This window comes from Bos grunniens, chromosome 13 (genome assembly GCF_055505025.1).
Source record: "Bos grunniens cultivar Pamir isolate PY7600 chromosome 13, Bosgru_T2T1.0, whole genome shotgun sequence".
NCBI classification, from domain to species: Eukaryota; Metazoa; Chordata; class Mammalia; order Artiodactyla; family Bovidae; genus Bos; species Bos grunniens.
The window spans coordinates 82,574,343-82,587,632 of NC_141177.1; the positions used below are offsets into that span (position 1 = coordinate 82,574,343).

The 13,290-nt window shown below is 40.4% G+C and overlaps 1 protein-coding gene across 2 annotated transcripts in view; it reads right to left on the reverse strand.

Annotated features, from left to right (window-relative positions):
- Positions 1–1,751: 1,751 nt before the first annotated feature.
- PLCB1 (phospholipase C beta 1) overlaps positions 1,752–13,290 on the reverse strand; it is an 863,757-nt gene continuing 852,218 nt past the window's right edge. For both annotated transcript variants that reach the window (XM_086335157.1, XM_086335158.1), the window contains one exon: positions 1,752–5,014. In XM_086335157.1, coding sequence (XP_086191283.1) covers positions 4,787–5,014 — 228 coding nt within the window. In that variant the 3' untranslated portion in view covers positions 1,752–4,786. The remainder of the gene's footprint in view (positions 5,015–13,290) is intronic.

Below are 13,290 nucleotides of genomic sequence, written 5' to 3' on the forward strand. Positions count from 1 at the left end.
GGACATGTGAAAAACCCATTGCTAGCCTGCTGAAGGGTGAAAAAAATCACATAGAGAAGAGCCAAATCAGTCTAGTTGTTCCAGCCAACATTCCAGACATGTAAAATAGCCCAGCCAGGGTTAACCACCAGGAACTCATAGTTAACTGCAGGTTGACAGATGAGCCCAGATGAGATCAGCCTAGCCAAGCCCAGGTGAGCAGAACCAGGTACTTATCTGTAGACTCACGATAAATGGAACATTTTTTAAAAAATATAACACTGAGTGTTGGAGGTGTTTGTAATGCAGCAAGAGATAACTGATAAAGCACAGGTGAAGGGAAGCTTGGGAAGATCAATGAAAGCTTCCTAGAAGAAGTGAAATTTATTCTATAAACCTCAAGTTCAATCAGAGTTAGGGAAAAGAGAGAACTTGAGTGTGTGTATAAGTGTGTTTTCAGGAGGGTTCAAGGAAGGGAAACAGAAAGTTCGAATCTAAGTAGTTGAGGGAATAGTATTTAAAAAGCCCAGAAGGTGATAAGGCAGGAGTGGAGAGTTACGTACAAACCAAATCATGTAAGATCTTAAACATTTATTATGGGATTTAGACTTTATCCTGAAGACAGCTGGGGTTTTTTTAAAGGCTGTTAATCTCAGTTTTGTTTGTATATGATCAGTCTGGCTCCAACACGTAGAAATGGTTACATGATTTAAAACTAGAGGCTGCAAACCATTTAGAACCTTGGCAGGTGGGAGGAGATGGAGGCTGAAACTAGCATTAGCAGAGGGGATAGAAAGAGAATGGATCCGCAGGCTATTCCACAGGGTCAGAACTGACCCAGGTTGGTGGATTATTGGAAGGGGGATGAGGGAGAGGGGACTGTCAGGGATGATGTCCACCTTTTGTCTTGGGCAACTGAATTGATAATGATTTTATTCTTTGATGTAGAAAACAAAGGCTATAGAGCAGGTTTGAGTGTAAAGAAATTCGGTTTGGTGCATACGGTATGCGGCAGGTTCAATTTTCCACAGATGGCCGTGCATATATTTTCATATACTTCAATGTGAGTGACATTGCTCCCAAAGTGAAATGTGTGTGTGAAATGTGAAATGTGCATGCTTGCGTGCATGTGCTCCATCTGACTTTTTGTGGCCCCTGGACTGTTGTCCGCCAGGCTCCTCTGTCCATGGAATTTTCCAGGCAAAATACTGGAGCGAGTTGACATTTCCTCCTCTAGGGGATCTTTCCAACCCAGGGATTGAATTCACATCTCTTGCATCTCCTGCACTGGCAGGCGGATTCTTTACCACTGAGCCACCTGGGAAGCATTTGGAGGCCTATGAGACATTCTCATGACTCACATGTATATTTCTTTTTCAAAAATCAACGTGGCAGACTCTTTTTTATCTTTTGTATAAGAAAACTTACATCAAATACCCTGTCAGTGCTTGTCACATCCATTCTTTGTCAAAAAATCCTTTGACAGTTTCGCCTTCCTTACCTTTGGTCGAAGAAGGAAGGGAATAAGGGAGAGTCCTGAATACAGGAGCAACTGGCAAGTTCAATGCCACTCCGGATGGAGGGGTGGACTGGCGGAGTGCTGGCAGCCGGGCCCTTGAGCACAGGCACTGCAGCCTCTGGATTTCCTGCACAGGCACTAAAGCGCCCCATGAGGGTGGGCATTATGGCCCTAAAAACTGGCATCAGAGCTGCTCCCACCTTCCTGCCCATCAAAAGAAGCTTGCTCCCAACACCACGAAATAATAGCTGGGTTGTGTTAAGAAATTTTTATTGTTTCCTTTGGATTTGTGATGAAAGCACATAAAATTACAAGTGGAAGAAACATCATGCCACAAAATTGCATAGAATTATTACAAAAATGTGAATTATGCATTTTAAATAATTTGAGATAGAAGAACCAAAATATGTACATTTTAAGAGCTTCAAATATTTTGTCCTATCTTTTTTTTTCTTCTGAAAAGGCAAAAGTCACAATGTCCAATCCATCACAAACAATATTTATACAGTGCACAAGCGCAACATTAAATTCAAAGTAATGCAAGCAATGGCCCTTTCTTTTGGAATTATTTAATGACTGCTTATCTATCACAGGAGTATTAATTAATGTATGGTGATACTGAAATGTTATAATGAACTGTTAAAAACCAAAACCACATGGCATGTCATTAGAACTTTGAAAATTGGTTTACACGGCCAAAACCACGCTATTCTCAGTAGTGTAAAGGATCAGAGGGGCACAGTCTAATTTAATACACAGTTCTACTCTCTATTATAGGAAAACCACAGTACAGAATTTCACACATTCAACAAGGAACAAGGCAAATACAGAAAGGCACAAACTGCACACCATATAGACCCTTTTTCTTTATCTTACTCTAGTTCAAGTAATATTAATATTATTAAATGATAGTATCACTGTAGTAGTTTCAATGATGCAAGATGGACAGTGTTACACACTAGCCCCACAACTGCAAAAAGTGTTACTGTACAGATTTAAAAATGTGATTACAGGAAATGGCCAAATACAAACGTATTGCAAAATGGTTACAGTCACTAAGATAATGGAATCCAACTACTAAACAGTTTTGTGTAAGTCAAGGTTATTCAACTTCAGTCTATCTCTGGACTAAAATGTGATATGACGTTCTGTAATAATCACCACTGTGTGTTTTGGTTATTAATGCTATTGTTAGTTCATTCTTCTGCAATTTTATACAGTCTGTAATTTTGTTTATAAAAATGCAGCATTCTATTTTGACCATTCTTGCTTCCTTATGATTAATGCCTTTCTTTCAAAGTGCAAAAGTTGAATGATGTACAAAAGTGTTCTCATTCAGTAGAAGTGAAGCTTTATTAAGTGTCTAATTAACACCCCAAATCCTTTAGATCAAAATATAATCATCTCCAAAGGGGATGGGATTTTTTTCCCCTTGTGTCTCCCTAGATGTGTTTTTTTTAATCAAATACTCTTTCCTAATGTTTAAACTAAGCCTTCATTTTGATTAAAACTTAATCGTGATCCCTAGTTATTGCTTAAAGTTAAATAGAATAATTTTCATAAAAATATGAAATTCTTGAAACACAATTTTCAGGACACAACTAGCTTTTGTGTTTTAAAATGTTTTGCTAAGCTACAATCAGGCAGGTTTTTTTAAAGTAAAATAAAACTGAGCATCTTGCTTCAGGGCTTTAACTTCAATGCTACTTGTGTTACTCTCTTAATTATATTTTCCTCTATATAATTATTCTCTCTTAAGACCTTTCAATAATGTTTTAGATCCATTTTATTATAATATAATTTGTTTCTCTTACACCACTTAACATAGGAACTTAATTAAAAAACAGTTAAGTGAATTAAATGTACATAGCAAATATATAATGAAAGATTTTTTAATGTGAGAAATAAATTGAAATCTGTCAGACATAAAAGTTATGGAAAATACTAATACATTTCCATATTGCTGTCCTATATATTTTTGTATATTCTTACCATTAAAACAAGCTTAAAATACTTAAAATCCAGTTTTTGATCTTGCAAAATACACATCAAAACCATATTCTAAGTTTTCAATCTACCTCAACTTGCATCAGAATCTGTCAACTGTTTCTTAGAATTTTGACACAATTTAATTTCCATATAATCTATATGTTTGACCGTTTTCTTCTCTATGTTGAATTTGGTTTTAAGTCTTGTGGAAGAGATTTGGGTCATTGCCAATTAAGAAACTCATATCCAAACTCATATGAATGTGTGTGTGCTGTGTATGCACTTATATGGCTGAGTGCATATATATATACATGGAGATTAACTTGTAACATTTATATGTAGGTCTGTGTAGTCTCTAGATAAATATTCAATCTTTATCTCTGTATTAAAATAAAGGAACCATAAAGAAGTCAGACAGCAAAATGACTGCTGGAACCTGTTCACTCTGATTGAATCTCTGCTCAACAGACATTGGCTCAATGAGTTTTATTCAACTGAACAGATCTTTGCAGTTTTTTTTTTAATGATTTTAGGCCAAGGACCAATGAATACCCAGACTCTGAGTGCAATAGTTGACTCAGATAGCACACTGCCTGGAAGTGTGCAGCCACCTTGCTTATGCAGCCAAATGTACAAGCCATGTTGTCAAGTCTGGAGATGGCTTCACTGAACATGAAGGCAGAAAGCCAGCATATTAAGTCACTGTGGTATCCAATAAAGCCGTGTCAGCAACAAGTACATTGATGCCTCTATGATAAACAAATCAGCAAACAGCAAGCCACCAGTGCTTGCAAAGCAAAGGATGAAACAATTTAATACGCATGTTAACCCAAAGATATGGTAGCTGAGGGGCAGTTAGGGGAAAAAAAAGCTCAAAGTTGGCTGTGCAATAGTGTTAAATAATGCTATGCATTTCTCAACTATTTCTATTACTTTGACATACTTTACACCAGAGCTTCAAATAAAAACATGAGCTTGCTTTTCTTCAAAGAAGACACTATCCTTCATTAAATGTTCCATTGAGCCTGGAAGTTACCTGCTTTGAATGTACTATTAGAAAGAAAACCAGAAGCCCACATACATGCACTCTTTACTAGCAGATCTGCAGTAGTTTCCACATGACACATGGAGCTTGGGCACAGGAAGCTGCATGGATCCTTCTGGAACTCTCCCTCCAGGTGGATTTTAATCTAAGGGATGCCTCTCAGGAAGATGCTCCTGGGCAGTGATCTTTGTAAGAAGAGAGAGTTTGATGGAGCTGGAGCGACAATGCGTGTTCTGAAGGCCTGGCAGGAATGATCACAGAGGGGTATCAAACTCTTTTCCTGGGTTTTCTCCTTCCAATTCTTCACTGGAAGGAGGCTTCTGGTTTAGTTTTCCAGAGTCTGAGGTCATCAGGGGAGGGGCAGAGCTGTGATTGCTGTCTTCACTAATCTTCCCTTTCATGGCTTCCTGCACAAATTCCAAAATCTCCAGGGGCAGCCTTTTGAACTTGTCTTGGTATTCCTGCTCCAGTTCCACCTGTAGCTGGGAGACAGCAAGAGACAGAGGGTGATTTTATGTCATTTAGGTTTCTATGAACACCCATGGAGGAGCTCCTTGAGAGATGGACAAAGACTGCGGAGGAATCAATTAATTTTAATGTCATCCACTGGTCCCTACTACGGAAAATTCTTCAAGGATGGAAATACCAGACCACCTTACCTGTCTCCTGAGAAACCCGTATGCAGGTCAAGAGGCAACAGTTAGAACCAGACATGGAACAATGGCCTGGTTCAAAACTGGGAAAGGAGTATGTCACGGCTTTGTATTGTCACCCCACTTGTCTAAATTCTATGCAGATTACAGCATGTGAAATGCTGGACTGGATGAATCACAAGCTGGAACCAAGATTTCCAGGGAGAAATACCAACAACCTCAGATATGTAGATGATACCACTTTAATGGAAGAGAGTGAAGAGGAACTAAAGAGCTTCTTGATGAGGGTGCAAGGAGAGGGTGAAAAAGCTGGCTTAAAACTCAACAATCAAAAAATGAAGATCATGGCAACCAGTTCCATCACTTCATAGCAAATAGAAGAGGAAAAACTGAGAACAGTAACAGATTTTATTTTCTTGGGCTCCAAAATCACTGCAGATGGTGACTGCAGCCATGAATTAAAAGATGCTTGTTCCTTGCAAGAAAAGCGATGACAAACCTAGATAGTGTATTAAAAAGCAGGTACATCACTTTGCTGACAAAGGTCTGTCCAGTCAAAGCTATGGTTTATCCAGTAGTCATGTATGGATGTGAAAGGTGGACCATAAAGAAAGCTGAGCAATGAAGAACTGATGCTTTCAAACTGTGGTGTTGGAGAAGACTCTTGAGAGTCCCTTGGACTGAAAGGAGATCAGACCAGCTAATCCTAAAGGACATCAGTCCTGAATATTCACTGGAAGGACTGATGCTGAAGCTGAAGCTCCAATACTTTGGCCACTTGATGTGAAGGCCCAACTCATTGGAAAATACCCTGATGCTGGGAAAGATTGATGGCAGAAGTGGGTGATAGAGGGTGAGATAGTTGATGGCATCACTGACTCAGTGGACATGAGTTTGAGCAAACTCCAGGAGATAGTGAAGGACAGGGAAGCCTGGCGTGCTGCAGTCCATGGGGTTGCAATGAGTTGGCCATGACTTAGCAACTGAGCAACAACAATAACAACTGGTTACTTACAGAGAAGATGTAAATCCGAGGGGAGTTGGACATGTCATTTGTCCTTACCTAAAAGTCAATTCTGAGTTATGTGTGGCAAAATAAAGTTAAAGGCCATTTATTTAATATAAATACATACATGCAGAGGTGGGTCTGCTGAAAAAGTTTACAGAAGTAATCTGCCATGATGTGAAGTTCTTAAATTTAGAGACTGGCAACTCCTGATAGCTGGGGGTGCAAAGTCAGCCAGAAGTCAGGCTGTGAGAGCCAAGGAGTCCACTGGAGTCGACAGATGGTCAAGGAGTGGGCTTTATGATGTGCAGCCTCACCCAGAGGCTGGGGAGCCAACACTTCTACTAAACAGGAGCTCAGTGCGTTTCACAAACCCGGCATAGTTAGGCAACCAACTTGAACTTTATAGTGACTTCTTTTAACATCTCTTTATTCTGATTCCTTTTTTAATTCTAATTTTTATTTGCCTTGTAAACTGTTTCTGTTGAATTTTAAACTTCCTTCAGATTTATCTGTTTAATGTTCTGGACAACTTTCGGTATTTCAAAATTATAGAACTTTTCTTCAAATGCAGACGTACGGTGGCCTCAGCCATAAAACAGGTAAAAGCCTGGAGTCTGGCTGAAATGGGGTGAGGGGAGGTGCGTGCTGCCTGCTGGGAAGCTCTGCTGAGCAGAGTTCAATTGAAACCCAGAATCTTGAATAGAATTCTCTTTATTTATTGAATGGTAAGCAGGGGGCTTAATCTTAGAAGCCGCATGTGAGACCAAATGCTTTTTCTAAATGCCCAAGATCTTGCATTTCTCAGCAACTCACGGGTAATTCCCATGTGGATGTGGCTGATTGGTCCCTGATTCAGACACCCTGATGATCTTCCTGTCCTGGTTCTACTCTGAGCTCCCAGTTTTGCTTTGGTCTTGACTTGGCTGTATGTCTTCCATCTGCAACTTCAGGGCAGTCTGAATGCCGAGGAACACTGAGGGCACAGACAGTCCTCAGGGTACCTGCCCCACCATGTCCTGATTCCCTTTTCTCACCCACATTCTGGACAGCACCAGCAGCTTGAAACATCCCCTTTAGTTCACTTGCTTTTTCTCCTTGCTTCTATGCCAGGGAAGTATGGCCGAACTTTGTTATTTAATACTGATCAGTAATCCCTTATCTGCAATTCTAAAATCTCCGAGGTTCTATAATTAAGAAGCTTAAAAATTTGTCACAAAATGGTCTTTGTGACACTAATTGATATAAGCCTATTTATCAGTTCAGTCCAGTCGCACAGGCGTGTCTGACTCTTTGCAACTCCATGGACTACAGCACACCAGGCTTCCCTGTCCATCACCAATGCCCAGAGCTTGCTCAAACTCATGGTCATCAAGTTGGTGATGCCATCCAACCATCTCATACTCTGTCATCCCCTTCTTCTCCTGCCTTCAATCTTTCCCAGCATCAGGGTCTTTTCCAATGAGTTGGCACTTCGCATCAGGTGGTCAAAGTATTGGAGCTTCAGCTTCAACATCAGTCCTTCCAAAGAATATTCAGGACTGATTTCCTTTATTATTGACTAGTTTCATCTCCTTGCAATCCAAGGGACTCCCAGATAGTCTTCTCCAACTCCACAGTTCAAAAGCATCAGTTCTTTGGTGCAGTTTTCTTTAAGGTCCACGTCTCACATCCGTACATTCAGTTGAGTTCAGTTGCTCAGTCATGTCCGACTCATGTGATCCCCAAAACTGCAGCACACCTGCCCATCCAATCATGATTACTGGAAAAACCATAGCCTTGACTAGATGGTCCTTTGTTGGCAAAGTAATGTCTTTGCTTTTTAATACGCTGTCTAGGTTGGTCATAACCTTCCTTCCAAGGAGCAAGCGTCTTTTAATTTCATGGCTGCAGTCACCATCTGCAGTGATTTTGGAGCCCAGGGAAATAAAGTCTGACACTATTTCCATTGTTTTGCCATCTATTTCCCATGAAGTGATGGGACCAGATGCCATTATCTTCATTTTTTGAATGTTGAGTTTTAAGTCAGCTTTTTCACTCTCCACTTTCACTTTCATCAAGAGGCTCTTCAGTTCTTCTTTGCTTTCTCCCATAAGGGTGGTGTCATCTGCATATCTGAAGTTACTGATATTTCTCCTGGCAATTTTGATTCTGGCTTGTGCTTTATCCAGCCCAGCATTTTGCATGATGTACTCTGCATATAAGTTAAATAAGCAGGGTGACAATATACAGCCTTGTCATACTTCTTTCCCAATTTGGAACCAGTCTGTTGTTCTATGTCCAGTTCTAATTGTTGCTTCTTGGTCTGCATACAGATTTCTCAGGAGGTAGGTAAAGTGGTCTGGTATTCACATCTCTTTTAGAATTTTCCATAGTTTGTTGTGATCTGCACAGTCAAAGGCTTTGGCATAGTCAATAAAGCAGAAGTAGATATGTTTCTGGAATTCTCTTGCTTTTTTGATCATCTAGCAGATGTTAGCAGTTTGATCTCTGGTTCCTCTGCCTTTTCTAAATCCATCTTGAACATCTGGAGGTTCACGGTTCATGTACTCTTGAAGCCTGGCTTGGAGAATTTTGAGCATTACTTTACCAACGTGTGAAGTGTGTGTTAGTCGCTCAGTTGTGTCCGACTCTTTGTGACCCCTAACTTGTGAGATGAATGCAATTGTGTGGTAGTTTGAACATTCTTTGGCATTGCCTTTTTTGGGGACTGAAATGAAAACTGACCTCTCAACTCCTGTGGCCACTGCTGAGTTTTTCAAATTTGCTGCAATATTGAGTGCATTCAGGTATGGCCTAAATCAAATCCTTTACGATTATACAGTGGAAGTAACAAATAGATTCAAGGGATTAGATCTGATAGACAGAGTGCCTGAAGAACTATGGATGGAGTTCATGACATTGTACAGGAGGCAGTGAACAAGACCATCCCCAAAAAAAGAAATGCAAAAAAGACAAAATGGCTGTCTGAGGAGGCCTTACAAATAGCTGAGAAGAGAAGAGGAGCTAAAGGCAAAGGAGAAAAGGAAAGATATATCCATCTGAATTCAGAGTTCCAAAGAATAGCAAGGAGAGATAAGAAAGCCTTCCTCGATGATCAACATAAAAGAAATAAAGGAAAACAATAGAATGGGAAAGTCTAGAGATCCCTTCAAGAAAATTAGAGATACCAAGGGAACATTTCATGCAAAGATGGGCACAATAAAGGACAGAACCGGTATGGACCTAACAGAAGCAAAAGATATTAAGAAGAGGTGGCAAGCATACACAGAAAAACTGTACAAAAAAGATCTTCACGACCCAGATAATCACGATGGTGTGATCACTCACCTAGAGCCAGACTTCCTGGAGTCTGAAGTCAAGTGGGTCTTAGGAAGCATCACTATGAACAAAGCTAGTGGAGGTGATGGAATTCTACTTGAGCTATTTCAAGTACTAAAAGACGATGCTGTGAAAGTGCTGCACTCAATATGCCAGCAAATTTAGAAAACTCAGTAGTGGCCACAGGACTGGAAAAGGTCAATTTCATTCCAATCCCATAGAAAGCCAGTGCCAAAGAAATGTTCAAACTACTGCACAATTGCACTCATCTCACATGCTAGCAAAATAATGCTCAAAATTCTCCAAGTGTGGCTTCAACAGTACATGAACCAAGAACTTCCAGATGTTCAAGCTGGATTTAGAAAAGGTAGAGGGACCAGAGATCAAATTGCCAACATCTGTTGTATCATAGAAAAAAGCAAAAGAATTCCAGAAAAACATTTACTTCTGCTTTATTGACTATGCCAAAGCCTTTGACTGTGTGGATCACAAGAAACTATGGAAAATTCTAAAAGAGATGGGACTACCAGACCACCTGACGTGCCTCCTGAGAAATCTGTATGCAGGTCAAGAAGCAACAGTTAGAACTGGACCTGGAACAACAGACTGGTTCCAAATCAGGAAAGGAGTACAACAAGGCTGTATATTGTCAGCCTTCTTATTTAAGTTATATGCAGAGTACATCATGGGAAATGCTGGGCTGGATATAGCACAAGCTGGAATCAAGATTGCTGGGAAAAATACCAATAACCTCACATATGCAGATGACAGCACCCTTATGGCAGAAAGTGAAGAGGAACTAAAAAGCCTCTTGATGAAAGTAAAAGAGGAGAGTGAAAAAGCTGGCTTAAAACTCAACATTCAGAAAACTAAGATCATGGCATCTGGTCCCATCACTTCATGGGAAATAGTTGGAGAAACAATGGAAACAGTGACAGACTTTATTTTGGGGGGCTCCAAAAGCACTGTAGATGGTAACTGCAGCCATGAAATTGTAAGATGCTTGCTGCTTGCAAGAAAAGCTGTGACCAATCTAGACAGCATATTAAAAAGCAGAGACGTTACTTTGCTGACAAAGGTCCATCTAGTCAAAGCTATGGTTTTTCCAGTAATTATGTATGGATGTGAGAGTTGGACTGTAAAGAAAGCCGATTGCCAAAGAATTGATGCTTTAACTATAGTGTTGGAGAAGACTTTTGAGAGTCCCTTGGACTGCAAAGAGATCAAACCAGTCAATCCTAAAGGAAATCAGTCCTGAATATTCATTGAGAAGACTGATGCTGAAGCTGAAGCTCCAATAGTTTGGCCACCTGTTGCAAAGAACTGACTCATTGGATAAGACACTGATGCTGGGAAAGATTGAAGGAGGGAGGAGAAGGGGATGACAGAGGATAAGGTGGTTGGATGGCATCACCAACTTGATGGACATGAGTTTGAGCAAGTTCCGGGCCTTGGTGATGAACAGGGAAGCCCGACGTGCTGTAGTCCAAGAGGTCACAAAAAGTCAGACACTACTGAGCAACTCAATTGAACTGAACTGAGTGCAGCACTTTTACAGCATCATCTTTTAGGATTTGAAATAGCTCAACCAGAATTCTATCACCTCCAGTATTTTTGTTTGTAGTGATTCTTCCTAAGGCCCACTGACTTCGAACTCCAGGATGTCTGGCTCTACATAAGTGAGCACACCATCATGGTTATCTGGGTCATTAAGATCTTTTTTGGTATAGTTCTTCTACCACCTCTTTTTAATATCTTCTGCATCTTTTATGTCCATCCATTTCTGTCCTTTATTGTGCCCATCTTTGTATGAAATGTTCCCTTGGTATCTCTAATTTTCTTGAAGAGATCTCTAGCCTGTCCCATTCTATTGTTTCCCTCTCTTTCTTTGCACTGATCACTTAGGAAGGCTTTCTTATCTCTCCTTGCTATTCTTTGGAACTCTGCATTCAGATGGATATACCTTTCTTTTTCTCCTTAGCCTTTTGCTTTTCTTCTCAGCTATTTGGAAGGCCTCCTCAGACAACCATTTTGCCTTTTTGCATTTTTTTTCTTGGGGATGGTTTTGATCACCACTTCCTGTTCTGATGTCACGAAACACCATCCATAGTTCTTCAGGCACTCTGTCTATCAGATCGAATCCCTTGATTCTATTTGTCACTTCTACTTTATAATTGTAAGGGTATTTATAATCATAAGGCTATTCGTAATCATTGTTTAATCCCACTTCATGTGAATATCCATACATGGTACTGTAGCTATATTAATTTGCTTGATTATGAGGGTGACCCAGGCCCCCTTGGGGTATATCATGCTTATGGTATATGCATCATATTCTCTTTCTAAAATCAGCAAATTTATGAATTTTGAAAAACAAGAGGCCCCAAGAGTCTTGAATTGTGGATATATTTAAATGACCTTTTTTTTTCCTTTTCATATCAAAAAGTACGTAATAAAATTGCTTGGCCTGAGTATTGAAAGTTCCCTATTCTCCTCAAATATTAAATGTCGGGCATTTATGAATATGTTTTGCTGGCATATGAATTCCAATCAGCCAGGAAGGAAGCGTGCTATGACAGTGATACCCACAGGGCCCTGAGGGTCACACTGCCATGATGGTCAAGTCACCTTCACAGACAGCTGCACCCTCAGGGTCAGGGGACAAACCATGGGAGGATCAGACGCAAGACCATGGCCAGTTCCTCCCCAGGTTGGGTTTTTACACTGTCCCACTCAGGCATAAGTGAAATCTCAGTGTGGTGTCTGATGTTTTCCATTTACCTCCATCCTGACCTCATCATGGATTTGCCTCAGTTTTAGTTCAGCAACATGGACAATTAAAGTTTTGCTTCCAAGGAATGTAGGGAAAAGGAGGAAAGCATGGAGCCCTGTATTTAAGAAACAGCAGATTTCATTTAGGTTAGTTTGGGCAGCCTTCAGCTATAAATATATTGTACCTGACCTAGCAACCAATTTCTCTTAGATGACTGGTAGACAAGACCGCATGGTGCCTGGTAGGCTGTTACTTTTTTTAATTTATGAAAAAAAAATGAAATGTGAGAAAATGCCAAATAAACATTTAAACTAACATTTTCTAATAATATTTTAATAATCTAATTTAATAATTATGATTTTGTACCCAGTTCAGATATGTGGCTATTTTTTCTCACACCACCAAGCAATCCTCTGTGACCAGCTGGGTGTCCTACAATTAAACTCAGTTCTGACATGATTTACCTGGAGATAGAGTCAGATCACACAGTTTAGGGGCTCAGTCCACAAGACTGTGCCCTGCCCTCACCCCCACCCAACTTTAATGCGGATCTTAAGTCCAGGTTGCCACCTGTACTTCTGCCTGACCTGCTCTAGTTTGGAGGCTCCCAGAAGCCCCTCACTGGGATCTGTTTCTTTGAGAACTTAGTGAAACATTTTACTTACTAGATCATCGGTTTATTATAAAGTGATTTAACTCAAGAACAGCCAGATGTACAGAACAAGGTATGGGAAAAAGGCACAGAACTTGCGTGACCTTCCCAGGTGGGCCCCTCTGCCCAGTCTCCACCTGTTCACCAACCTGAAGAGCTCTGAACCCAGTCCTTTGGGTTTGTGGAGGTTTCCTATGTAGTCATGACTGATGTCACTCCTTGCCTTTGGTGACTGAACTCCATCTCCAGACCCTCTTCTCTCTCCACAGGTTGAGAGGAAGTACCTGAAAGTATCAACTCTCCAATCACTAGAATGGTTCCCCTGATAACCAGTCCCATCCTTAGGTGCCTCC